The following is a 26,352-nucleotide window of genomic DNA, read 5'->3' as shown; positions in this document are numbered from 1 at the left end:
TAGGGTAATGTCTGAAATTCCAGATCTATTTACCAGGCCAGATCCGTATCAATGAACTCCCACTACCCTCAGAGGAACTCCGTGTGAATGTGCTGAAACAGGTTTGCATTGTGATTTCATGTATAGGGGTTGGTAATACTACCCAATGGATAAGAGTACAAAATTATTAGTCTCATCATCCTAAACAAATACCAGTGAAATGTTTGTACTTGTCCTCTCACCCACACAATGATGTATCTCACTTCTGCCACATGCCAGTATGTCTTCACTAATTATCAACTTAAAAAGTGAGGTAACATCATGTTAATCCCTTTGTCTACTGTAAATTTGGAAGTTGGAATCTATAATCTAGGGACTGATCAACAACAGAGAATTTGGTTTTAAGTGGCTTTTTGGTACATGGTTTTAGGGCTCATTTCACTGGTGCACTTTGAAATTTCACCTCTCAAACAGAATGGAGGTGTGAGCCCCAGTTTCCCTGTGAATTTAAGGTGAAAAACAAAATAAAACAAAACAAAAAAACTCAAGCCCAGGGTCCTGGTGGCTTCAGCCCAGGCATGTTCTCCTCACCTTCTCAAAGGCAAAGGCTTTTAAACTCAAACTTTTAAAGTGCTCTGAAGCTGACTATGTGAATGCTGCTCTTGGCTTTCTGTAGTAAAACGCGTGGAAGCCCACGGTGGTGCGATGCCGGAGAGGTTTTGCGTTTGCCTCTTGTGCCTTTACACCGCCACAGGGGTGTCAGAAGCGAGGGGAGCGTGTGCTCCCCGCTCCCGCCGCAGTCCGGCGGCTCTGGCCGGGGCTCTGCGCTGCTGGGTCTGGGCCGGCAGCGGCGGAAGCCAATGAGTAGAGACAATTCTTGTCCTGATGCTCCCCCATCTGACAGCTCCCGGGTGTCTCCCTTCGCACAGCCCTGCTCTCCATTCGGAGTTTTTTGATTCTTCTCTGCGCTGGGAGACCGGCAGCGCTCGGGCAAGGGGCCGGGCGGCGGCACGGCCAGGGATGCGGTTATCCCCGCGCACCCCGGACCCGCTCCGCGACTCCGTGTCCGCGCATCCCCGCGGCGCTGCGGGAGCCTCCGCGTTTCCCCGCGGCTGCAGGCGGGGCGGGGCGCGGGGGTTGCGGGGCGGGGCGCGGGGGCGGTGCAGGCGCTGGACTCTGACAGCCACATGCCGCCCTGCCTGAAAAGGCTGCGAGGCGCCGGCGGGGAGGGAGCGGAGGCGCAGACGGCGCCCCAGCCCGCATCGCCACCACGCCCCGAGGGGTGCCGAGGTGCCGGCCCCGCGGGTCGCCCTAGGGGAGAGGTTCTGCACGGCACCGCCCGCCCCCCAGCACCGGCCCGCGGGAAGCCGCCGCCCCCGCCCCACGTTGAGCCCAGCTGGAGCTCATCATCAATGGGGCGCCCACGCGGGGCGCGGCGCGCCCAGGGTAGGGAGGCGAAGCCCGGCCCCGCCATCTCGATTGTTTTGGTTGGGTTTTTTTCTAATTTCTTCAGAAGGATGGATACGTTTCTTCTCGCGTGGGGATTTCTAGGGCTGTGCTTGCCAGGCTCCCGAGGCACGGCGGAGACAGGTAAGGGTTCCCCTGGAGGGGGACATATCCCTGGAGGTGTGTGGGCGAGGAAACCCTCCCCGCCCGACCAACTTGCGGGTGCCTGTGCGCGGTCCCGGGCGTTGGTACAGAGGCTTTTCCCGGCCTCGCGCGTGGCACAGGGAATAAACGAGGGAGCGGCGGCGGGAGCTTTCGCAGTACGGGTGTTAGGGGGTTCGTGTGTGCAGCGGGGCGGGGATGGCGCAGCGCCCCCGGCAAGGCGCGCAGGGGTATAGCTGCGCAGCTCCCAGCGTCCGGCGTGCTGGGGCGAGGGGATGGAGCTGTATCGGAAAGTTGCGTGCTGTTTTTTGGAGGACTCCGGGCAAGGGCGGGGAAGCCGTAGGGACCACCTGCATCCCCATGCCCGCAGCCCCGTGCCGGGTGGTAGCCTCGGGAAACTTTAGGTGAAAAATGAAAATCACCAGACAGGAAGCCGGGAGCCGTGCAGGGCGGCGCTGGGAGCAGGCGAGGCTTGAGGCGGCAGCAGCATCCTCCAGGCAGCCCCCCCCCCAGGAAAGCCGCCTGCCCGCGGTACGTGCATCTACTTTGCAAACCCCGCGGGTCCCAGGACTTGGCAGGTTCGTGGCAGGTTTTGGGACGCGAGTGTGTTATTCTGGTCTTCGTTTAAGAGTCAGGCTGGGCTGTCAGGAGGCGCTGGGGTGAAGCCCCGGAGCTTCCATTGCTTTGGCTTGGGAGCAGGAGAGGGGCAGGGGTGCGCTGAGGCTGGGGCCTGTGGTCGCCGGCCGCTGGCTTTGGCTCTGGCTAAGGGAGGCAGGAGGGTCCCCACCGAGAGAAGTCCCTGGAGGGAAAAGACAGGCCTCATCCAAACCCTCCACCGCTCTCTTAGGGTTCCTTCTGCAGTCGGCAGCCCAGGAGCTGCCCGGCAGGACGGATGGTGCCAAGAGAGCAGCTGCTGAGCTGTGGGTTTCCCTTCTCGTTAGTCAGAACCTCAGGATATGCCTCAGACAGTTGGTGAAAGCACACGGTCCCGAGATGCGGTCTGACCCAGGCAGAGTTAAAAGGCAAGGCACAATGTGGATGCATCATTCCTTGCTTTTTTCCTTGCCCGTCTGCCTTCCCCAGCCCCAGAGAGGCATGGCCACCAACTCCTCCTCGAAAAGGGAAGTGGAGAGAGTCTGCCGCTTGAGAAAGTCCGTCTTGTTTTGCAGGAGTGAAGCACAGACGTTCCCGGTAAACATTCTCCACGTACATTCAGTTGTCTGTTGGCACCACCTTCTTCCTTATAAAGGAGAGGGGAAAAAAAATCCTATTTTTTTTGTTCAAATGGGAAAACAAATGAATAGGCACTCGATGGGGTAAAGAGAAAGGGCAAAGTTCTGGGAGGTCCCTTCTGAGTGCAGCAGTGTTTTCAGATGGTCCTGGTTGCAGAGGCAGTGTACGGTCTCCTGGAGTGGGTATTGTGCAGAGGCATAGCAGGCTGTAATCTGAGGCTCTCTCCTGAGAACTCGCTGACCAGCCTGGCTGCGATCCCTGTGGCTGCTTAGCCTGAGCGTGTGCCTGTAGCTCCTTCTTTCCTTCAGTGGGCTCGGGATCAGGATTTCTAGTTGGGAAGGGTTTTTATGGGCCGACCGCGTCTCAGGGGCCATTCTGTCGCTGTAAGAAATGTTTATTTCAACACGGGGTTTTCCCAGCTAAGTCATCACATGGTGTTGGAGCTAGCGAGGAAGTTGCGTCCCTGCGGTTTACACAGCGGCTGTTAGCCGAGATGTTGTGGTGGTGCTGCAAACCCAGCCAAATTATTTTATTGCTAGCCCAGCAAGCAAAGGTATGAAGTAATGGGACCTGGACCTCGGTCAGGCTATACTCAGCACCACTGAATTCGACAGGCTAGTACAAAAAGCATGCCAGAGGTAGATGGACTTAAGTTTCAGTCGGGTGTATCTGAAAGCCTTCCCCCATTTAGAAAGTCCCCACTAAGGGTCCCTAAGGGAGATTAGTAGAGAGGGGAGATGTTTTTAATAGACGATAATATGATAATCGGCATGGAAAAAAAAAACCAACAACCTTGTGCAATATTTCTAGAGTAAGAGATAAACAGTGCAGCTGCCAATTTGTATGTAGCCAAGCAAACCCTGAGTTAACCATGGGGGGTAGTGGGTGAGAGATCCTGGAAGATAAATCGGAAGGCTGTATGTCTGCCTTTTTTTCACCTTCCCATAAAAAGCAATCTAGAAAGAAAGTAACACTTGAGTAACCCAAGTACTGAGCCACTCAGATGATGTTTTATGCAGCTCGGGGAAAAGGTCAGTCTTGAAGCCTTCCAAATAGTTTGCTTATAAGCAAAGTTTTAAAAATAATTTAAATAATTTTAAATGTTTTTAAAGAATTACTTAGGAGGTGCAGCAAGGTGGGGAGGGGGCTCAAAACAAATTGCCACCAAGCAGGCACATGACGGCACACATACAAACACCCACACACACCCTCGCAGTCACTGGGTGTAATGCCTTTTGCCCGTTGTGCTGTTAACTCGGCTCTTGCTGGGAACAAAAGCTTTTTGAACCTAGGAATCAGACAGTTGCCGGGAGCACTCGGTGGGGGGGGCTCTGACCCAGGTTAGGATGCTGCATTTTGTTTTCCTAACTTCCCTGCTGCAGAAAAATCGTGGTCTGTAGTGTCAGGAGTGACAGGCAGATATAATGGTCTGAAGGTGCTCTACAGAGGCGCTTCCCATCTCACTGCCCTGCTCCTGTCTGCCCTTCCAGCCTCCTTCCCAGTATTTACTCTGTGTTAGGTACCACGTGTAGGGATTAGAAGGTTAAAGTGAGAAAGCAACCTGTTTTGGTGGGCTGGTGAAGGCAGTGCCTCCCATCCCAGCCACTTCTGGCAGGTGGGTAAGTTGGTTTCTCAACAGAAAGCTCCTGTGCTGGCAGGCTCCAGGACATGGTGGCCTTGTATGACAGAAAGCCAGAGAGGAGAAAGCACCCTTCATGTGGTTTAGGAATCTGTCAAGCTCAGATAAGGAAGGGATCCTATCCTGCGAGACCCCCAGTTGTCTTAATAAGGAAAAATTATTTTTTAAGTACTAGGATTGCTGCCAAATTATATCACCTGATGGACCAGCTGTGCTAGGAAAATAAATTGTCTATATCAGAGATGAGTGATCCTCTCTGAAAACAAAATAGAAAAAGTCACCATTTAGCTGCAATGGTGGGGGCAGATTGCAGCAGCCTGAGAGCACACTGGCAGCTTATTAAACTTGCCCTGCATTGTGTTGTGAAGTCACTGCCTCTGCATCCCCATGGGGATTCAGGAACACAGTTGCCCAATCTGGGAAGCGTGGAGAGCTGATGTGCCTGCACAAACCCACACTGGGCTCGGAGGTGAGGGCAGAAGCGGGGTATGAACGTTTTCGGCTCTATTCTCACTCGGTAACAGCACTTTGACACATTTCTAATTATAATACACACTGAGACAAAGAAGTAGCTGGACTACTTTTGAAATCCCTGTCTACACCCGGGTGGAAGCAGCAATCCTAGAAACAACATAAATCAGAGCTGTTGCTAGCACTGTTGCACACAGCGCTACAGTAGCATGTTTTTAATCACACACAGAAACAAAGGGTCAGCCTGCTCCCTGCTTGAGCCAAATCGCAATCTCAAAAGGCGGGGATCCTGAGTGCAGTGAAAAGACACAAGCACAGACATGGTGCAGAGGTTTGTCAGTACGAGGTCGAGGTCGGCAGGCACAGGGCCAAGCACTCGAAATCACAACTAGGTGAGACATCCTATCCCCAAACCGATTAGGGAAAGAGGTACAGCCAATGAGTCGTCATGCCCAACAGCCTTGAGTGTTGTTACCTGCAGGGAGGGATGGCTGCAGAGACTTTCTGTCTGAATGCTTTCCTCTCTTCATACTTGATGAGTCAAAGAAAATGGGCTCCTGAGATGAAGTACTGGGCTCTGCGTCTTTGAAGCACACGTTGATTTCTCCCTGTCCATTTGAGACAAAGGCAAGACATCTGCCCCAGCTGTTCTAGTGAGTCACCTCCAGCTGTGAAGTGCTGCCTGTGTGGGGTTTGAATGCCCTCCTTTCTCTGTGTCCCTCCTAGGAAGATGGTAAAACCAAAAGGACACTGTCCTTTCACTTTGCTTACATTTTGTTGAAAGGCTTCTTTGAACCCTCTTTTTAGGGGATGCCTGCAGGGAGAGAAGGAAGGAAACCTCCAGCCCCTTGTTCATGTGGACATCTATGCACATACTTACTGTCTCTCTGATTGTTCCTCTCTCTTCACAAGTACACAAATATCTAGCTCTTCTCTTCTTACAGAGCCTCTCTGGTCTCCCCAAACCTTGCTGCCTACAGCATACACACTCCTCCATCCTTCCCTTCCCTGCGCTTTACCTCCCATGCCCAGAGCCCCTCAGCAGCTTTCTCCCTTATGTACACCCCCCCCCCCCCAAGGCTCTCAAGCTTTCATGTCTCTCTGATTGACTGCTGAAAATGTGCTCAGCAAGAAACAATGTGTTTGACACTTGCTAGAATGTGTAGTAACTTTAGTGCTCCTAGGGAGGCTCAGGAGTAGCTGGATTTGAGCAAGCTGTTGGAAAGGCTGAAGCCACTGCTGCTCGGCAGCCTGCACAGAGGGAGCTGCAGCAAAGTCTCTCCCCGGGTGGCTCTGGAAGGGCAGTTTGCCCTCCCACCCCATCCCACCCTATCCCTGGGTCTGCCCACTGCTGAGGCACTGTTTTGCTCTGCAGCTCCTACCAAGCCCCTGGGAGGGAGGGCTGAGCCAGGGGTAGTGTGGGATTCAGGGAGGCTCCGCCAGCCACTTTGGGAAGAGGCAGGAATAAACTGGCACTGCCCAGTGGGGAAAGCCAGGATTCAGTTTTTTGTGAAGAATGGACCCTGACAGACGGGCTTGAAAGGTGTGAGGGAGCTGGGAGGGAGGGCACAGGAGATGAGAGATGAGACAGGCTTTTCTTCTTGTAATAACAATGCTAATTAGTATTTCAGAGGCACTGAACACCTTTCATCAAGCCTGAAGCTCTTTAGAGAGGATTCCTAAGTGAATTCATGACTCTTTAATGTTCGGAATTGGAAATGTCTCTCCCTTTTGCTCCATGGCCCTCAAACCAGCCTGTTATAGATAGCATTCATGGGGCTGGTTTAGCTAATTGTTTAATCCCAATATTATTTCTGTGTGTAGCCTAAAGGTAGGGTGGCAGGCTGCCATACAGGAAGCCTCTGCTTTATTTCTACCTCTGCTCTGAACCTTCAAGCTTTCCTGAGTCTCTGTTTCTCTGCCTGTGGTTATGGGGAGGTTTACTTCAACCTGACAGCTTGAAGGTGTACTGAAGCTGCCACCTATTCCTGGGAGATGGCAGTGTGCTGCCATCAGGCTTCACACCCTTGGGACCCTAACACAGAGGCAGGAAACACAGGTGTGATGCCTTCAAGTTCAAGATGCAATTATCCTCCCTTGCACATGCTTGTGTGCTCTCTCAAATGATTACCAGGATAGCCAGGAGTTTTAATACCAGAGACACTGATTACAGTCACAAGCAATCTGAGAGGATTGTGTGCCCATGGATCTATATAAAGTCTAACACTGTTGATCTCATTGCCCTATTAGAACTGCATTTTCCTCTCCTGTAAGATGACAAATAAAGTTAGCAGAGGTGGTACCATGTAAAAACTGGGATATGAAATCTCTTTTTTGAGGTTTGTGGGGGAGGAAACCCTCAACCCCCTAAAAGTGGTAGCATTTAAAGGTTGCCACAACTCAGGTGGTACAGAGAGATGCCAGCCCCTGGACAATGGCTATCCAGAACTGCAGGTATGGAAATCAGCTGAATTCCAGTGATTTCAAAGCAAATTACCTGGATTAGCATGCTGAATTTGGTCCTCTCATTTTTTATAGTGAAGCTTTGATGAGTCTCTATTTCAGGTTTCCACTTAATTTTTCTGTGGATTAACATAGCAAAGAAAGTGCATATGTCTGAAATGTCCAAATCTTTTCTCTCTCTCTCTCTCTCCCTCCAACACTCCCTCCTTATTTAGAATTAATTTAAAATTATCTCTTTTTGCAAAGACTCAGCTAAAATGTTCCATTTGCTGAGCTTTCCAGCATTCCCCTCTCACAATGCTCTAAAGTGAATTATATTGCATCTCTTTCCAGTTGCCTTGGGAAGTGGTCCATGCATCAGCTAATAGACTAGAGTGTTCCTTTCTTGCTTAAGCCCATTCAGTGTTTTTATGAGCCTGTCTTATGATGGCCTTGAGAAACTTTGGATCAAACAAAATGCTGGTTCAGATCACAAAATAAGTGTTAAATTTTCCTTTCCTGCACCTCTATTTATAAGTGGAAAATTTAGTTAAACTGGTGAGGTCCCTCAATAAAATGTTCAGGTGACTTTCCCTGGTTGTATGAAATCCCAAGATATAGATGTGCATACTGCTCTGGCATGAATTGTGTGTAAGTGATTTGTGTTGTCTGGGCATGTTTATCCATTAATTTGTTCAGGAAGCCTTTAAAGCTTTATCTTGCAGTCCAAAGCAAGCACACTTCTGCTAAAATGATCTATGCTACTGGGGATAAAATATCTAATCTTATTAGCTTCCTCTGCACTATGTCTCTTTGATTGGCCAATAGCTAAGCTGTGTCATTTATCTTAGAATCTGCCAAGTTGGAAGGGAACTGTCAGCATCATCAAGTCCAACTCCTGTTCCTGTATAGAGTGTCCCAAGAATCACACCATGTGCCTGAGAGTGTCATCCAAACCCTTCCTGAACTCAGGCAGGCTTGGTGCCGTAACTACTTCCCTGGGGAGCCTGTTCCACTGCTTGGAACCTGCTCCACCCTCTGGTTGAAAAACTTTTTCCTTATATCTAACCTAAACTTCCCCCAGCACATCTTCCTACCACTCCCTTGGGTGCCCTTGTCAGTCACCAGAGAGCAGAGGTCAGCACCTGCTCCTCCTCCTTCCCTAGTGAGGAAGCAGTGAGCTCAGATGAGGTCTCCCCTCAGTCTCTTCTTCCCCAGGCCGAACAGACCAAGTGTCTTTAGCTGTTCTTATATGGCTTCCTTCCCCTCTGAACCCTTCACCAGCCTCATAGCCCTCCTCTGGACACTGTCTAGTAGCTCTATGTCCTTTTTGTACTGTAGCACCCAAAACTGCTCACAGTACTTGAGTTGGGGCTGCATCAGTGTAGAATAAAGTGAGACAATCCCCTCCCTCAACCCACTGGCAATGCCCTGCTTGATGCACCCTGGGACTCTGGTGGCCCTCCTGGCTGCCAGGGCACACTTGGTTCATGCTCAACTTGCCATGGACCAGAACCTCCAGATACCTTTCACCAGGGCTGCTCTCCAGCCTCTGACTCCCCAGGGTGTATGAATATCCAGGGTTACCATGTCCCAGGTGCAAGACCCAGCACTTCTTGTTAAACTTCATATGGTTGGCATTTGCCCAGCACTCTAATCTGATCCCTCTGCAGGGCCTCTCTGCCCTCGGGAATGTCAACCACTCCCCCTAATTTGGTGTCATCTGCAAACTTAATTAGTGATCCTTCAAGTCCTGCATCTAAGTATTTTATGAATATATTGAAAAGAACTGGCCCTAAAAATGGATCCCTGTGAAACCCTGCTAGTGACCAGTTGCCAAACTGATGTGACCTTACTGTGACCCTTTGAGCTTGACCCATCAGCTAACTGGTCACCCATAGCATTAGGTGCTTGTCCAGCTGGATGCTGGACATTTTATTTACAAGGATACTGTGAGAGACAGTATCAAAGGCCTTTCTGAAATCTAGAAAGATTACATCAACTGGCTTCCCTTGGTCAGCTAGGTGGGTTACCTTGTCACAGAAAGAAATCAAATTATTAAAGCAGGACCTTCCCTTAACAAGCCCTGGGACCACTGACTGTCTTGGTTTTAAGGTGTTTTTCAATAGTTCTCAGAATAATCTTCCCCATGATCTTACCAGGCACTAAGGTGAGACTAACATGCCTGTAGTTACCAGGGTCATCCCTGCTACCTTTCCTGAAGACCGGGACAACATTTGCCACTTCCAGTCAACTGGTACCACTCCAGATTCCCAAGAGCACTGAAAAATCATGGAGAGAGGTTTCGCTATGAGCTCCGCCAGCTCTTTAAGTACCCTTGGATGAATCCCATCACGCCCCATCGACTTAGAAGGATCCAGCTGGAGCAGGAAATCCCGCACAAGTTCAGGGCTCTCATGGTTCACTAGCCCAGGGCTCTGGGAGTGCTCAAGCCCATCATCAGTGTTGAAGACAGATGTGAAGAAAGCATAAAAAATCTCTGCTTTGTCTATATCGCTATACAGGACTGAAATATGCAGGGATTGCTGCACAAGGGCTCATCCCTAGATCAGCAGCTCTGAGAGCAGCAGGGAGTGTGTGCCAGGACCTGTATTTTGCTGTGCTGTTGGAGGGGGATGTAGGGATGTGGAAATCCCCTATGGTAGTTTGGTGAGAGTGGAGCTGTGCTTTGAGGGCCTCATGCAAGGAAGAGAAATAACTGGCAAGGCCTGGTGCTGCATCCCTCTGCCGTGGGACTTGCAGGGTCTCTTGTTTGTTTGCTGCCCTCAGCACAGACACTGATACTGCTGCTTGCAACTAAGGCAACAAAAACACCTTAAATTTTTGTGCACAGCCCTGACTTACATTCCCAAAGTAAAGTGAACCCAGCAGATCAAAACACGTGATAGTTTTCTGCTGGATGCTACAAGCTCTAAGGGACTGTAGTATGTGAGTTTGTTGTGAAATGGGCCTCTCTGGTGATGATTATTTTTGTTACAGACAGGGTTGGCTTAAGTTTCTGTGTTTTAGGTCCAACAGTAACCGAGTTCTACTCTTGTGGGGCGAGGAAAATCCAGAGGGGTTTAATAGGCAGGAAATTCTAGTTGGAGAATACTCTCCTCCTGGCCTAAGCTTTCAGCATGTGCTGATGAGCTGCAGAGCTGAAAAACCTCAAGTGTGGGTGGAGGTTCCTGGGACCTGGCTGTTGTTTTTGGGTCCCCTACATAATGATTGCTTGTTTCAGCCTGGAAGAGGCAGGGGGAGACTTCATCTGCCTGGACATCTCCAGAGGGTCAGGGCAGGGAAAGAGTGGTCTGCTCCTTGCAAAGGATGAGGAGCTCAGCTGCTGATACTGCTCTCTGTGGGAAACTTGCATTGGTCACCATACACTGCAGTGGTTGCAGGAGCCTGCCCTCATGAACTTCATTTTCTTCTCCCATCCCTATGGCTTGGTGATCATCCTCTGGTTGGGGTGGTCCTGCAAGGAGAGGGTTATGTTAAGTCATGTGGTGGGCCTTAACAAAGGAGGGATCTGGGGATTTCCCATCCCATCCCATCCAATCCTATCCTGAACACAGCCTGCTCCCACCCCAGATTGCCAATGTCTGTAGCTTCCGTGTAAGACCTTGGCTGCTCTCCAGTGGCCTTGCCATCAGCACAGTGCTTCACTGGCCCCTCCACTGCAGCCTGGCAGGGACCCCAGCAGTTTGCTTTCAATGTCTGCATTTTGCTTACTGAGCAAAATGTCCCCCACACCTGGCAGACTTGGCTTATACTTAGGAATTTAATTTTAATTTTATTAAATTAATTAATGGCTGGCAGAAGCTGCCAGATGCCATTAGCTGTGAAGTATGTCTTGCTTTCAAAGTGTGCAACCCGGGCAGCAGTCATGCCACTCACCTGATGGTTTTTTTTTATGTTTTGGGGTTTTTTTGTGTATTTTTTGTGGTTTAGGCCCAGCCAGTTACGAAGGATCACATGGGATGGTGAGGAGGAAATCCCTAAAACCTCATGAGTCAAGACAAGGACTAGGAGGGTTTTACCAATTATGGTCACAGGCAAAACAGACTCAACTTGGTGGAAAAATCAATTTAATTTACCATTAGTCAAATCAAAACAGGGCAAAGAGAAAACAAAACCCAGAGCTTAAATGCCTTACCCTATCCCTCCCTTCTTCTCTGGCCCAAATTTCTTTGTTCCCTCTATCTCTGCCTCCTCTCCCCCAGCGGCACAGGGGAACAGGGAGTGGAGTTTACAGTCCCTTCCACACCCATGGTTTTCTTCCACTCCTTCCTGCTCCAGGAGGAGCATTCCTCACAATCTGCCCCTACTCCAGCATAGGTTCCCTCCCATCGCAGAGGGTCCCTCCCTGAGAGGTGCAGTCCCTCAAGAACAAGCTGTTCCAGCGCAGGCTGCCCATGGGGTCATGACCTGCTTTTGGGAACAGTCACCTCCCGGGGTTCTCTGCAGCTTCAGGTCCACTTCTGCTCCGTTTTCCTCCTCCACAGGCTGTAGGAGGAGGCTGTAGGTCCTCCACAGGCACCTCCTTCACATGTGCTCCACTGTGATTCTCCATGGGCTGTAGAGGCACAGCCTACCACCTCACCACAGGATGCAGGGGAACCTCTGCTCAGGCACCTTCTTCTCCCCCTCCCTCCTTCCTCACCGAGCTTGGCATCTCTGCTCCAGCATTGCTCTCACCTCTGGTATGGCTCTGTTCTTCTCGCCTCCCTGACGTCTTTCAGCTGCTTGTTTCCTCTTCTTGAGTATGTTAATCTCAGAGGCACATCTATGGTCACTGATAGCCTCAACATTAGCCAGAGGTGGGGCCGGATATTTGGAGCCTGGGGAGTTTTCAGCAGCTCCTCACAGGAACAACCCCTGGAACCCCTCCCCGCTAGCAAAACCGGCATCACATCAACCCAGGACAGGATTCAATGCATCAATTTGAAAGGACACATTTATGTAGAATCTTGACCATCCACAGTGTACAAAACAGGCCTGATTTTATAGAGAAAGCATGTCTGCTAAGGCAAACCTTTTGTCTCTCTGTGGGCACAGTGATAGATTTTATCTTTTGTTGTTGTTGTTGCATGTATTTATCTGCTAGATATCAGTGTATTAGAAGAGAACAAGCCTGACAGTACGATTACAAATACAATAAACTAATCTTGTCTCTTTGGGTAAGTCTAAGAAGCCCTAGTTTCCCTCGTATACTACTACCATGTGCTTGGAATGGACAATGCAGTACTGTGCTGAAGTAGTCCCCTTCATGTCTTTGGACCTTCTTGGAGAGGGATGAATGAGAATGATGGGACAACAAGAAGATAAAATTGGTTCCTCTGTGAGATACAGATAAGCTTTCTTGCAGGTGGAAGGTTTCCCCTGCTGCAGAAGGATGGTGATATTTTTCTAGTTGTCTTAACACCTGAGGGATGTGGCTGCTTCTTCTGTCCCCTCAGTGGTTTTGCCTGCTTGCCTCATTTTGCTGCAGAGATTACAGTCACAGAGAGTTTCAGCCCCCCTTACCTGTACTGTCCTTCCCAGCACTATCAGTTCAACTTTGGCATCAAGCTGACCTGAAATCAGGGTCAAACTCAGGGATTTCCTTATCTTGGCCCCACTGCCCTGCAATGGCACTGCAAGGCAAAGGAGAAGTTTTTAAGATCAAGGTAAACCTGCAAATCTGCTCCTCAGTTCATTTGTCAGGGAAGAGCCAGAGCAAGCTGGATCCTGACAACCCTGTTCACATTGCAGTTCCCCTCCAAGTGGTTGAGTTTCAACAGCTCGGAGGGTACTGATAGTATCTCATGTGAGTAAGGGGCTAGCAGCTTCTGAGTGGTGGGTGATGTTGATGGTATTAGCCTAACGGGTAGCATGTGTGTTAAAGCTGGAGAGATGGGGATGGGATGACGAGGTTTGGAAGGATTAACTGTATTTTCATTGCCTCATGATTTTGCCCTTTCCAAGAAAAATAATCTGCAGAGTGAATATTTCTCTTTGCTGGAGGGGGTAGACATCTGTGCAAATGAGGTGTGAATTTTTATGAGAAGGTGTCAAAGCGTGTACATGAGTGAAGTGTGAACTACACGTCTATTTCTACATGGATGTCAACAAGTCCATGAATTTCTTCCCTGTGAATGTCTCTCTCAATTCCCCCAAACCCACATAGACATGTATGTGGGTAAATGTGCCTTGCTGAGAGAGGAGATTTGTGGAAGAATGTAGGTTTGTGAATGTTTGTGTTTTGAGCAAGCTGTCCTGTGGAACAAAACCAGATGTTTTTTTGGTATTCTCAGCTCTTCCCGTGGCACTGCTGTGATTTTTTTCCCCTCATATTTTTTTGGGTACTCAAAGATTATTTTAAGAAAAAAGGGAAGGCTGCAGAGCTGCCTTTGGGTGTTTGAGAAGAAAGTTATTTTGAAGAATGACAAAACATGGGGGAAACTGACAGTGCTCTTTCATGGTGAAGGAAGTCTCCCTTCCTCACAAAGGGCTCTCCTACTGTCCTTGTTCCTGCACAGGGAATGTGCATTTTTTTGCAGGCAGCAAGTTATTTATTCAAAGTGAGTTTTTTCCAGGAAACATTACCCCTAAGGCGTCCTACCTCACTCCTCCTGCTCAGGTTATTTCTGGCAAGAAGGAAGTTTGAAAGCAGGCTGGGATTTCCCTACCAAGGATGGGTATACTTGTGGGGGCATCCCTCAGGGGGCATCCCTCAGGTGCCTGGCAGACCCCATGGCAGAGGAACAGAGACAAATCCACAGAGTGGGCAGTCTGGAGTGTTCTGCTTTTCCTGGGGCTTTGCAGCAAGTGCCACTGCAGAAGGGACAGCCCTCAGGGCCAGGGCAGTGGGGAAGACCCTCATCCCACAGAGCTGATAGGTTATGACTGGTTACTCTCCTACACCCAGGGTGATGTTCTTCCTGTGCCTTGGCTCCCTAGGGAGCACGGGATGGTCTCAGGCCCCATTGCAAGGTGTGTGGACGTGGGCCCTGGCAAAGCCCCCTCACACCCTCCAACAGGACTGGAGCCCTGCATGACTGTGGGAACAGACTTGCAATAGGGAAAACACATGAGGGGTTTGAGTTCCCATGCTATGCTGTGCCCCATGGCTTTTTGTCAGGGAGAGGATAGCCTTTTTGCAACAGGGACCTAGGGTCACCCTTTATGCCTGCTGGCCTGCCCTGTGCAGGGGCTTAGGGCTTTGCTGAGTTTTGTCCATTTTGCTGTTTTCTGCCCATTTTGCTGGGTGTGACGAGGCAATGCTGTGGCACTGGGACAGGGCAGTGGCAGGGGAGAAAGGACATCAAGAGGAGTGCAATAGGCGCCCCATGGAGAAAGAGGCTTTTGGGGGAATTTGCAGTGCATTATCAGTTGACCCCGTGGTGCAGTTTTTCCTCCCAGCAAGTAATGCAATAAGAAATTTGATTTGTGTCATTTGGGAGATTAAATGCTTTTTTGAAGATGAAATCACCCTCTAGGGCCTGTTCTGACCCCAAACTGAGAGCCTTTCCTCAGCTTACCACGTAGCCATTGCCAGCCATTTGTGGGCTAGCCCCACAAAACCACCACCACTGCTGCTATCCAGGTCTGCGTTCCAACAGCTGGGATAGCTTAAACTGTGTCAGGAGGTAGTATGCCAGTCTGCCAAGATGGGGTGGTAGAAAGGCAGGAAATGGGGACGGAGAGAGCAGCAAGTAGAGAAGGGCTGTCCTCAGCTCTGCCACCAGCCATGTGGGTGAGCCTGGGCTTGACATCAACCCCACTGTGCCTCAGTTTTCTTCCTTGGGACCAGCCAAGCTTTCTGCACTCCTGCAGCTGTACTGAGGGTCGTACACACCCAAATTTTGGTGTCTCTCAAGAAAGCTGTGTCACAGTTTAGGCCCAGCTGGTACCAACCAGGACTCTGCCAACCCCACTGTGGGACAGGGAGGAGAAAATCCACCCAAAGGCTCCTTAATGGAGACAGGGATAGGGAGTTTTTAATTCATCAATTATAGTAATGGCCAAAAAACAAACAGGTTCAACTCGGGAAGAAAAAAGCCCCCACCCTAATTTCATCTACAAGGAGGAAAGAAAACATGACCAGATCATATCTTCCCCCCCACCCCTCCCTTCTCCCCGGGCCTGGGTCCCTTCACTGCTGCCTCCCCCTCAGGGCACAGGGGATACAGGGGGGGTTCAGGGTCAGTTCCCCACACGGTATTTCTGCCGCTCCTTCCTCCTCAGGGGGAGGACTCCTCACATTCCTCTCCTGCTCCAACACGGGGTCCCTCTCATGTGAGAGCCCTTCACAAACCCCTCCGAGATGAGTCCCTCTCAGGAGGTGCAGTCCCTCAGGAACTGCTCCAGCCCGGGCTGCCCACAGAGTCACAGCTGCTTTGGGAACAGTCACCTCCTCTGACACGGGGTCCTCCACAGCTGCAGATCCACATCTGCCCCTCTCTGCAATCCCCCACAGGCTGCTGTTTCACATCTGCCACCTGTGACACTTCAGAGGCTACAAATCCACATTTATCCCACTGTGGTCTTTCAGGGACTGCTTTACCAGGCAGTCATGGGCTGCAGGGACACAGCTACCATCTCACCATGGGCTGTGGGGAAATCTCTGCTCCTTTCCCCCTCCTTCTTCACTGACCTTGGTGTCTTTTCTCTGGCATTTCTCTCTCATTTCATCCTCTACTCTGCTCTGCAGGTCTTTTTTTTATTTTTGCAGTTTCATTTTCCCTTTATTGAATATGTTACTCTCAGAGGCACATCCAGCTTCCCATATCTGCTTGGCCTTTGGCAGAGGTGGGGCAGGGATTGGAACCAGGGGAGCTTCCAGCAGCTTCTCACCCCTGTGGCCTCCCTGCTTCCAGAACACCATTGTGCTAACCCAAGACAAGCTGTGAGAGACTGCTACAGAGCAGCTTGCTAAAGAAGCAAAAGAAGGGATAAAATGAGGCAGTACCAGACTATCTGATATCAGTCTCTCTTACTTTATGGTTCTCTAATTGCTTCATTGAGAGCATTTATTTCTCTGTTCTGATCTGTGTGAAGTGTGGTATGTAAGCATGGTAGGAGGCAGAAGGGAAACGGAGTAAATCTGTTGTGTAGAATAATTACCCTTGCCCAGAGATTAATATGAAATATTAGAGTACCAAACAGATGTCAACTGCCCAGAGAATGGCCTTTATCAGAGCACCCCTAGCAGTTGCCCAGAGGGACCAGCTGTGCATGGCTGATGCCCAGAACCTGCTTCAATGTCTTCTCTCCTTCTGTGTCTCTGCAGCTCAACCATGTGGGGGCCGTCTGAACTCCAAGGATGCTGGGTACATCACCTCCCCGGGGTACCCTGATGACTACCCCTCCCACCAGAACTGTGAGTGGGTCATCTACGCACCTGAAGCCAACCAGAAGATCATCCTCAACTTCAACCCTCACTTTGAAATTGAAAAGCATGACTGCAAGTAAGAGCCTTCTGCTTCCTTTCTACTACTGAGTCACCTCTTTCCATTTTTGCCTAGCAGTGTGGGCCTCATGCCTCCTTGCCTGTGAAAACAAGCACCATCCTGGTGCCCTTCTAGTGCTCTGTCTCATTGCTTTTCAGTGGCAACAGTGCCTCTTCCAACGGGGTGGTTGTAAGATGCTGCTTGAACTGATGGTTCTTAACTGGGCCTGATACCACCTGATAGTGAAGAGCTCATTGGCTTTCAAGCTGAGTTTGACTTGGGATAAAAGGCAGCTTGTTTTTCTTTGTCAAAGTGGCCTCAGTGTCCTTTTAAGTGTGCTGGGAGAGCAGAGCAATTTCCTGGCATGTAACTAGGCAGAGGTATGGCATAGAGAGCCCTAGAGCTGGAGCTAGGGCCATGTGGGGCTGGGGGTGTGGGAGTACAAGCTGTTTGGGCTGAATTTGACTGTCCACAGTGCTAACTTTTTTTTTTTTTTAATCTTTTCTTTTAAGAGACTTGGAAACTAGATGTCTGGGAAAAACAATTAACAGCTAGTGAAAAATAATTAACAGCATCAAAGGGCACCATAAAAGGTTGAGTTAATAACATGGTCTCAGCAGACATATAAACCTGTGCATTTAATCTGGAATCCATAGCCTCTACAGGGATAACTGAGCTGTGAAGGAGCTTGGAGTCTCCTAAAACCTGCCTCACACAGCAGTCTTGCCAGACACAGTAATCCTGTTGATTAAAAGGGGGTTATATATGGAGAGGGAAACTGTTTGCAAAAAGGAGAAGCATTTGTGGGGCTGTAGAAGCAGTCCTGTGGAGAACAAAGAATTGAGCATGGATTTGATGATGTACTGAAGCTCTACTGATGTGTAAAGCTGGATCCTTGGCTACTGTAAATCAGTGTAGCTTCTCTAACTCTAATGAAGATGTGCTGATTGATGCCACTGGGGATCTCATCAACCCCTTAGAGATAAAGCCTAGGCCAATAAGGCTTTGAGTACGATGAACTCTCCCTGAAGTTAATGTGTGTGCAAAGCATTTAACACTTTGCAGAATCAGGCCTGTGTTTAGAGAGAGAGTAAGGTAGAGAAAGGCTTAATGTGGGCATAAGATGGCCTCAGCAGTGCACATGAGAATGATGGTTTCTATCAATTTTATTATTGCTTGTACAGGTTGACTATTACTAACTTCTCATAGCTAATGGAATTCACAGTAGTAAAAGTTTTATAGGCCTGTATTTGCAGTCAGCAGAGTATGCAGTATGTATCAGGCAGGGAAATGTTGTGTGCAGGGTAGGGATTGAGCTGGGCAGAAGGAACTTCAGCTTCTGCCTCTTCAAGGTCTTGGGCAAACAAAGCCAGGTTGGTCAGAGAGCCAGAAACCCCCTGGGCACCTGCCTTTTCCTCCACGTGTATGGAGGTGTCAGTTTTAGCTCTGGGCACCTTGGAAAATTTTGTCATGTTTTGCTGCCTGTGTGAGACCCTCTGTGAGGATCTGGTTGCCAGCTGCATGTGTCAACCAGGAGTACTGAAGACGTTGTCCCTTTGCTGCTTTTAACTCTACCATGGCAGATCTGATGGCTGCTATGTGATCTTGCCCTTTCTCTTTGTGATGTGTGTGTATGCAGGGAGCCTTTAGTAAAGCAGAAAGGTTTGTGCTGGAGGAGGAGTTTCGTCCCCCATGTGGGACATAAATGGTGGATGGTTTGTCAGTCTCTGATTCAGTTTGTCTCCTGAGGTAACATTGCTCTCTAGAAACCAGTTATTAACTTCAAACCTCTCCTGAAATGAAGTTTGCTTGCACCTCTGTCCCCTCAGCTGTCACCTGTGTGCAGATAAAACTGGGTTCAGCTGCAGTGCTGAACTGCCAGGCATCTGCTGGCCCCAGATGTGAGCTGGGAGTCGAGCTGACTTTTGGATGCCACCTCCTCAGAGTCAACACTGTAAAGTAATAGGTTTGAAAGAACCCCATGGGCAGTGGTGGATAGGAAGCATAACCAAACCAATGAAAACATTACATGATAAAGTCTGCCTGAAATAAATTGATAGGAGGGAAAGTTTTTTTTCCTAAGTGACCTGCCAGAAGGAGACAATAATTAGCACCGTGTAATGCTTAGGCATTAAGCAGAACTAGTAGGTGACCATCTGTAAGAAATCTCACCCAAGTGTCAGATGGTATTTTATGAAGAAACAAAAGCCTCATTGCAGCTGCAGGTGGGAGCCTTAACAGGAACAGGAGTTCAGCATCAAAGAACCATAAACGCAGGGCAGAGCCCTTCTTTTGGCATCTGATCATTGATATAGAGCCCATTCACACAAAGGTGACAAGCTAACAAACCCCATCGTGGCACTCTGTCTCTGGGCAGACATGGATCCTCCTACTCTGATATTGCTACTTGGCAGCTCTCAGAGCACGAGGGGGGCTGTCACTGCTTCCATCTGCCAGAGATAAACACCATAAACCCACTCTGTTGCGTAGGTCTTTAACATTTTGTTTTACCTTATTAGGCTAGAGTTTCTCCCTCTTAAAGCATAACATTTACATTCCTGAAACCCATTCTAAGGCCTAGAAAAATATCTGCAAAACTCTTTTTAGTTTTACTGTGTGCTTTACAGCCTTCGTTGTATCTGCTTTAGATGTTCCTTTGGGAATAGGAGGCGTTTCCTCCTGTGTTTTGTTCAGTACCTGGCACGCTGAGCAGCTCTGTGGAAAGGCCAGTGATTCACCCTCACAGGGCAGCTGGCTGGAAAGGGTCTGCATACCTGGTGCTGCCCAGACATCAGAGCAAGAACTGGCTGCAGGGGGAAGTTTTAGCAGCCAGACTTCACTGCCTGGAGGTGAGAGCCTGAGCCAGGATGGATGCGGGGATGGCAGCCAGGGACAGCTTCTCAGGGCTGATTGTTGCTGTTGTTTTTCTGGAGGCACATTTGGGCTTTTGTTTTTCAACTGTGTCCAGCTGCACTGAGAAGTTCCACTGTCTACACCAACATCATGGAAAGAGTAATTTGTTGTAACTGCAGCCCCAGAACGTACTCCTCTCTCTCTCTCTCTCTGTGCTTCATCTGTGCTATGAGGAAGCCATGTCCTTTGGGAAGGCACTTCAGGTTAAGAAAATTTGCCTTCTGCTGGTTGAGGCTCTTGTGCACCAGCACAGGGAGGATCCCTGTTGCCGGGGGGTGGGCACATTGTGACAGGGAGCATGGGACCTGGGCCCTTCTTTGTGCTGTCCTGCAGCCATGGGGCCAGAGCAGTAATGGCAGAGCCAAAAAGGGAAGTTTGATGCTCAGCTAAAAGATCTGCCAAAGTATTCAGAAGTAAGCCTCATAGCTTGTCTGCTTCTTGTTTCTTCCTCTCTGTGCTGCAAGCACAGCTGTTGCTTGGGCACTGCAGCCCTGCACCATCAGAATCTGCTCTCTGAACGAGTGGCATCCAGTGGAAAACAGAATGCTGCTGCTGCTGCAGCAAGGTGTCCCAGCTCACATGTCATGGCAGTAGCTGGGCAGCCTTCTGCATACCAGGGTTTATTTGTGATCCCAGGAGTATCACAAATAGGCATGCAACAGGGGTGGCTGTCCCCTAGCTTACACAGTTCTGTAGCCAAGCTGTCTGATCCTTCAAAATTGCTGCTTTTCTGTCTGTGCTGCTTGCTTGGAAAATCCAAGTCAGAAACCTCAGGTCTTTGTGAATCACTGCCTTTATAACCACCTTTTCCATTTATGTCTGTCTCTCACTTCTGGCCTTCTCTTTGGACCATTAGAAACATCCTCCCAAAACTGGCTACTGACTACCAGCCTCAGATGCACTTGGCTGCCTCTGCCAGAGGATTAGGCTGGGCAGAGCTGCTCCTGCCTGCCAGGATGCTGCTGCACACCCATGGCAGGGGCCTGCTGCCTCTGGACTGTGACAGAATGCCTCCTGCTCCCTCTGCAAGCAGAAGACCTAAGCCATAGTATCTGCACCAGAGGAAAGTGTGTTTTTTTTTTTATAAAAAAAAAAAAACAACAACAACAACAACAACAACAACAAAAAAAAACAACCCTACCAGCGGGTTTTTCTGTAGCTCTTTCTGACACAAGCTGCAACTGGGTTGTCATCTGTAGCATCCGTACCTGGGGAGAACTTGGGGGATTGCTGCTGTGTGGCTCGCAGCCCCCTCTGGTGGCACATGCCCAGCGCTGGCAAAGGTCTCTGCAGAAGCCCGGGGCTCCTGAAGAGGCAGGAGCTGACAAATTGGGGATAGCCTGGAGCTTCACAGTCTGGCTCTTCCTCCTGACTTTGCCACCCCATGTCAAGCCCTGGGGGTTTCCAGAAACAGGAATTGAGGCCACTGTAATGAGGAAATGTATGCAGTTATCACAGTGGTCTCATAATGACTGTGGTGCTGTCAAGAGAGTTGAACCAATGTTTATCCTGGTGTGTGCTGGAGCCTGGACAGGCATGGCAGGACATGCCTCTGCTCCCAGCCTGAAGGGCAGAGGGACCCAAGGTTTGGCAAGGGAAGACACCATCCACCCAACCCCCATCTTGCAGAGTTCTGTGTGCCCTGGGACAGTGGCAGTAACGTGCTGGTGTTCCCTGGTCAAATTACAAAGGGTGGAGGGGCACACAGGCTTGCATATCCAGTGAAGGCCTCTCTCTTGTGGCAGCATGGCTATCTCCTGTGCTTCCAAGAAGCTGAGTACTGGAACAAAACAGCTCTGCTTCCCTCCTGAGGTCCTGGCTCCAGTCCCTGGTTCAGGCAGTGAGTGAAGCTGCAGCTGCCCCCAGTGCCCACAGACCAGCAGGCAGCTGTGGCCGCAGCCTTCAGCCTGGCTCTGTTGATGATCTCCTTCAAACAAGAACAAAATATTGCAAGAAGCCATGCTTCCATCAGTGAAAGAGTAGACAAGACAGCAATTATGGTCAGCTGATTAGTAAAGTGTGCATAAGTAGCTTATTAATAAATATTTTAGAAACAGTGCATTTCTTGAGATTTGGAAAATGCTTAAAGAAAGAGAAACACATTTGGAGCACTAAAGAGTGTCAGGGCTGGGGAGGATTCTTTGCTGGAACACAAGGGGAAGTGACTGCATCTCCTGCAGCACTGAGAGCCAAGCTTTAATTTTGCAGAGAGGAAGTCAAAGATGAAATGTCAAGAAAGGCATTTGCTTGCTCATACATTTGTGGCATGGGTAGCCAGAAGCAAAATTTCTAATGTACAGGAAATATTTCAGTCTGGGTAACATGACACTGCAGCTCAAATTGTCTTCAAATGAGCTTCTTCTGTTTTTTAACTCTGTCCAGCATCCGCTGTATGGTTCATAATTCTGGGCAAAGCCCAGGTCATTTTCCAAAATGTAACATCACAAGGTTAGTTGTGATGGTGTTAGACCAGCACGGAAGTTACCAGCTCAAGGTTGTTATACTCTCTCTGCTGGCTCAGTGCCTTTGCTTCCCAGTGCCCTAGAGCCTCTTCCTTGGGGGAGAACAGGCCAAGTCCAGGCTCTGCAAAAGGTGATGACCCCACAGGCATTCTCCTGGGGTCCCTTAAGTCCCGCCAGCTCATCAACATCCGCTGCATAGGAATCAGATCTGATTTTGCACCTTGTTTCCTGTTGGCATGAAGACAAATTCAGAGCCATCTGGTGACACTGGGAACAATAGCATTAGAGATAGAGACCTCTCCCCCTCCTTCCTGCTAGCGAGGAGGAGGAGCCAGTAGTGTACTCGCTTCTTATTCAGACTTTGCCACCAGCAAGGGAGGAAGTGGGACCCTTGGGTCCCCCACAGCATCTGAGGAGGCAGCAAACACAGGGCTGGCTGTGAGGACTCCTCTCTAACTGTGGTCAGAATCCAGAAGTGTCACTTTTGGAAGTGTCAGAGACCTGTAGCTTTTACAAGGATGTAGTGCATGCCATGCTCCAGCTCTAAGACCCTGTATCTTTGGTCATCCTGCTTAGAACAGATGAACAGGTGCCATAGAACAGCAGTAGAGCAATCCCACTGAATGGCCTGATGATAACCACGGTGTTGAGATGCTCATGCTGTCAGCAAAAGCCCAAGGCTGTCTTTGCAACAGTGTTCCACTGCTCTTGGTGATACCATTCAGGGAAACACATTCCAAACAGCTGGGCCTCAGGAGCCTAAATGTCTGGGGAGATACGAGTCTTGGTCGTTTTTTTTAAACCAACACAGCCTGGTTAGAAGTGCTCTTCCATGTCGTATGTCTGCTGTCTAGATGTAGAAGTTAGAAGGTTTAGTGAATATAAGGAGAGTGACAGAATTACCCTTTTTGAGTTAAGGACAGATGCAAAAGCCTGTAGAAGCAGCAGGATGTTTTACCTTGATTTCTGATCTGGGCTTTTAATGAGTAACTGCCTTAGCTACATGATGCCTTTTAATGGATATCATACCTATTGTCAGTCTCTAACAGAGGATTGGCAGACTCACTAGCAAAATCAGGGCTGGGAGTTGTGAGATTCAGGTTCTTGCCCCTGTCTGCTGTTAATTTACTGTTCCTGCTTTGACAAATCACTTTAAATTTCCCAGCCTATAAAGAAGAGAAGACCTGGGCACCTGCCAGCATCAAACCCAGTCTGGGTAACAACAGTGCATTGCACACTCCCTTTCCAAGGCTGCTGCATAGCAGCATCACACAGGAGCAGGTCAGAGCATTGCAGATGATGTTTGGTTCATTCCCAGCCTTCTCTGCCTGGGTATGAATTCTTCAATTAAATATTAATGCAAAATAAAAAAGAATAGACTGAAAAGAGCAGACTGAAAACTGAAAAAAATTGTGGTTGCTTCTACCCAGAGCTCAGCACAGAGCTTGTTTGAAAGAATCAGGGGAGCTATGTTTTCAGTCAGACTAGTTCTCAGTTTTCTTTAAATCTGCACAGCACTGTTGAATGGCAATGTAATAATATGTTGCAAACCACAGACTGGTGATCCTGAAATTCCTTATAACTTAATAGCAGTCATGGTCCACTAAGCACAGCTAGGATGTTTCAAGCAGCTGTCTGATCTATCAGTTGAAGCACTCCATAGAAAGTCTTCCTTGTGCTTTGCAGATAGATCATTTGAAAAAGTGAACGACCTGGGTTTTTTTGTTCAGGTTTTTTTTTTTTCCCTCCTGAATTATTGGGCTTTATGTACAGCGTTGCTGAGCAATCACAGTCTAGTGATTGCTAGATCTAGTGATCTAGTCTAGTCTAGACATTGTGGCTGGTGTGAGGAAAGGCATAACCCCTTTTCTTTGAGGTGGGATCTCTTTGCTTAGACAGACAGTCCTCAGCCCTGATGCTTGGGGAGCTCCTGTGCTCAGCTGCATCCCTGCAGCCTGCAGAGGGAAATGCTCAGCTGTCAAAACCCCCCCAGGGAACCTTGGGGCTTGGGTTGTTGATGGATGTCCAAAAAGGAATGGGAACCCCCCCACACACACCAGCAGCATGAGAGTTTGAGTCAGGCACTCAGCTTCTTGCCTCTTTTGTGTTAGTGTGAGGTTTCATTTACATTGTTATTTTGTGGAGAAAAGGGAAGGTGTTAACCTGGCTCTCAGAAGTTCTGCCTTTGGTAGTGCTGATGTTTTGGGTGATAATCATGGGCATGAGCAAGCTGTCAGCAGAGGGGACTGACTTGCCATTCACCTATATTCAGTACATCTTGTTGAAGTTTTTTGACCCACTTGATTTCCTAGGTTTTCTTTTGTGAAAATTTCATTTTTTTCTGCCGTTCAGGAGCAAAACATCTCTCTGTGTCTTTTAAATGTGGCAGATGGGGATTTCTTCAGATGTCCAACAACTCAATTGAAGGGCACCTCAGGAGACCTCTCCCCTTCCCTGTCCCCCTTCTCAGTCTGTCTTTTTATCTGCAATCTGGAGATGTAAAGGCTATAGTAATAGAGTGTCAGAGGAAGTAATGGATTGATCACACGCTGAGAGAGAAGCCTGTTGCCTTCAGTGCATTGGAGCTGAACCGCAGCCTGGAAGGGTGAGGGAGGCTTGTAAACACTTCATGGCTTAGCTGGCAGGACAAAGCAGATGCACTGCCCTAGCTGAGCAAGAGGGTGACACAAAGGGTTGCTTCAAAGAAAATCTTCCAGTGGCAGTGCCCTTGTTTGTGGGAGAAACAGGGATGTTTCCATCCCCTGGTCCCCAGAATACAAACCAGCTTCATGCAGCAGCCCTCTCCCTTGTCTCTGTCTCCTTCTCCCATCTTGGCATGGCTGCTTGGTGTGACCCTAGGCAGGGCTGAACTCACACCACGGGTATTGACCAGCAAGTGGCAAATTCCTCTTGTACCCCAGACAGATGTTGCTGCCTCCCAGACCTAGGTGAGAGGCTACCACTAGTGTGAAAGCTGATGAAGGTGTGATGTGTGCATGGTGCAGCACTTGCTGCTGTCCAGACTTTGAGCATGCTCAGTTGGCAAGGCTTGGTCCAGATGGCTGTTGAACTACAAATGCCCATATTTTTTTGAGGAAAAGGGGTTAGGAGATGTTATGTTACATACACAGCATGCAAGGAGGGATCAGTCAGGTCTGGTGTGCTGTTTGGCCCAGAACCCACTCCTACTACAAGCTGGCCCAGTCAAACTGTTGTGCAAGTGCCCAAAGAGTAGAGGCTGCAGTCCAGCCCTGTTGGTAAAGCTTTGTTTACTTCTGCATCAGCTAAGGCTCAGCTGTGAACAGACTGTATCTGAGAAACTGCAGGGTCAGAAAGCCATCCCTTGGTGGGCTGGTCCTGGGGTGACCATTTGTCATTAACAAGGCATATAGGCAGCCAGGAGCATGAGGGTGGGCTGGCCAGCACTGTGTTTTTACAATCTCTTTTATACAGTTGGTGCCTAATGAGGTGTTTTGGGTTTGTGCTGCAAAAAGACAGTGCAAATGAGTGATATGTGGAAAGCTGAGCTGCAAAGCTGTCATCTGATTGTAGTTATTACCACTCTTCACAGTGTGTTGTGTCATTGGCCATAACTGATACTGTGCCAGTGAGGTGTGAGGGGACATCCCTTGTTCCATGGAGGGTATTGTCCCCTGGCAACAGAGCTGGCACAGCACAGCTGTGGGGGTGTCCCCTAATCCTTATCAGCACCTACCATCCTGTCCCCAAACCTTCAGCCACCAGGGTCAGCCTGGTCCAAACTGGTTTCTATATATTGTCAGGGCTGTCAGGTACTGGGTCCCATCAGGAGATTGAGTAGGAACCTGTTGACCTGTCCCTCCCCTACAAAATGGGCAAAGGAGCTTTTGCCCTCAGCCCTCTGCTTGCTTTGCTGCTTTTTCAGCAGTAAATTTTCCTCTTGTGGTTATCTTTTATTATGTACATTTTTTTTCTCTCTCTTAGTGATAGGGTGTTTGTGAGTGGTGACAGTAAAATGACACAGAAACTGTAGTCTGATTTTTTCCACAGATGGGTAGTAGCAGAAGGAGTAAAGCACAAATGCAGTTTCTCTGGTGTCCTGCATTTTGGGGTATGAAAAGGTTGCGAGGTGCTTCAGTTCCCCCAGAGCAGCAACAGAAGGCAGAATGCCATGGCAGGGGAGGTTGTT

At 49.2% G+C, this 26,352-nt stretch overlaps 1 protein-coding gene across 4 annotated transcripts in view; it reads left to right on the top strand.

Annotated features, from left to right (window-relative positions):
• The first annotated feature begins 1,187 nt into the window (after positions 1–1,187).
• Positions 1,188–26,352, top strand: part of NRP2 (neuropilin 2) — a 92,096-nt gene continuing 66,931 nt past the window's right edge. For 2 of the 4 annotated variants that reach the window (XM_030453941.1, XM_030453942.1), the window contains exons 1-2: positions 1,237–1,569; positions 16,650–16,827. In XM_030453941.1, the coding sequence (XP_030309801.1) occupies positions 1,392–1,569; positions 16,650–16,827 (356 nt within the window). In that variant the 5' untranslated portion in view covers positions 1,237–1,391. Of the gene's footprint in view, positions 1,570–16,649; positions 16,828–26,352 lie in introns of all 4 variants that reach the window. The other 2 variants (XM_030453943.1, XM_030453940.1) reach the window with 2 other exon arrangements.

This window comes from Calypte anna, chromosome 7 (genome assembly GCF_003957555.1).
Source record: "Calypte anna isolate BGI_N300 chromosome 7, bCalAnn1_v1.p, whole genome shotgun sequence".
Classification (NCBI taxonomy): Eukaryota; Metazoa; Chordata; class Aves; order Apodiformes; family Trochilidae; genus Calypte; species Calypte anna.
This window is presented reverse-complemented; position numbering and strand designations above follow the sequence as displayed.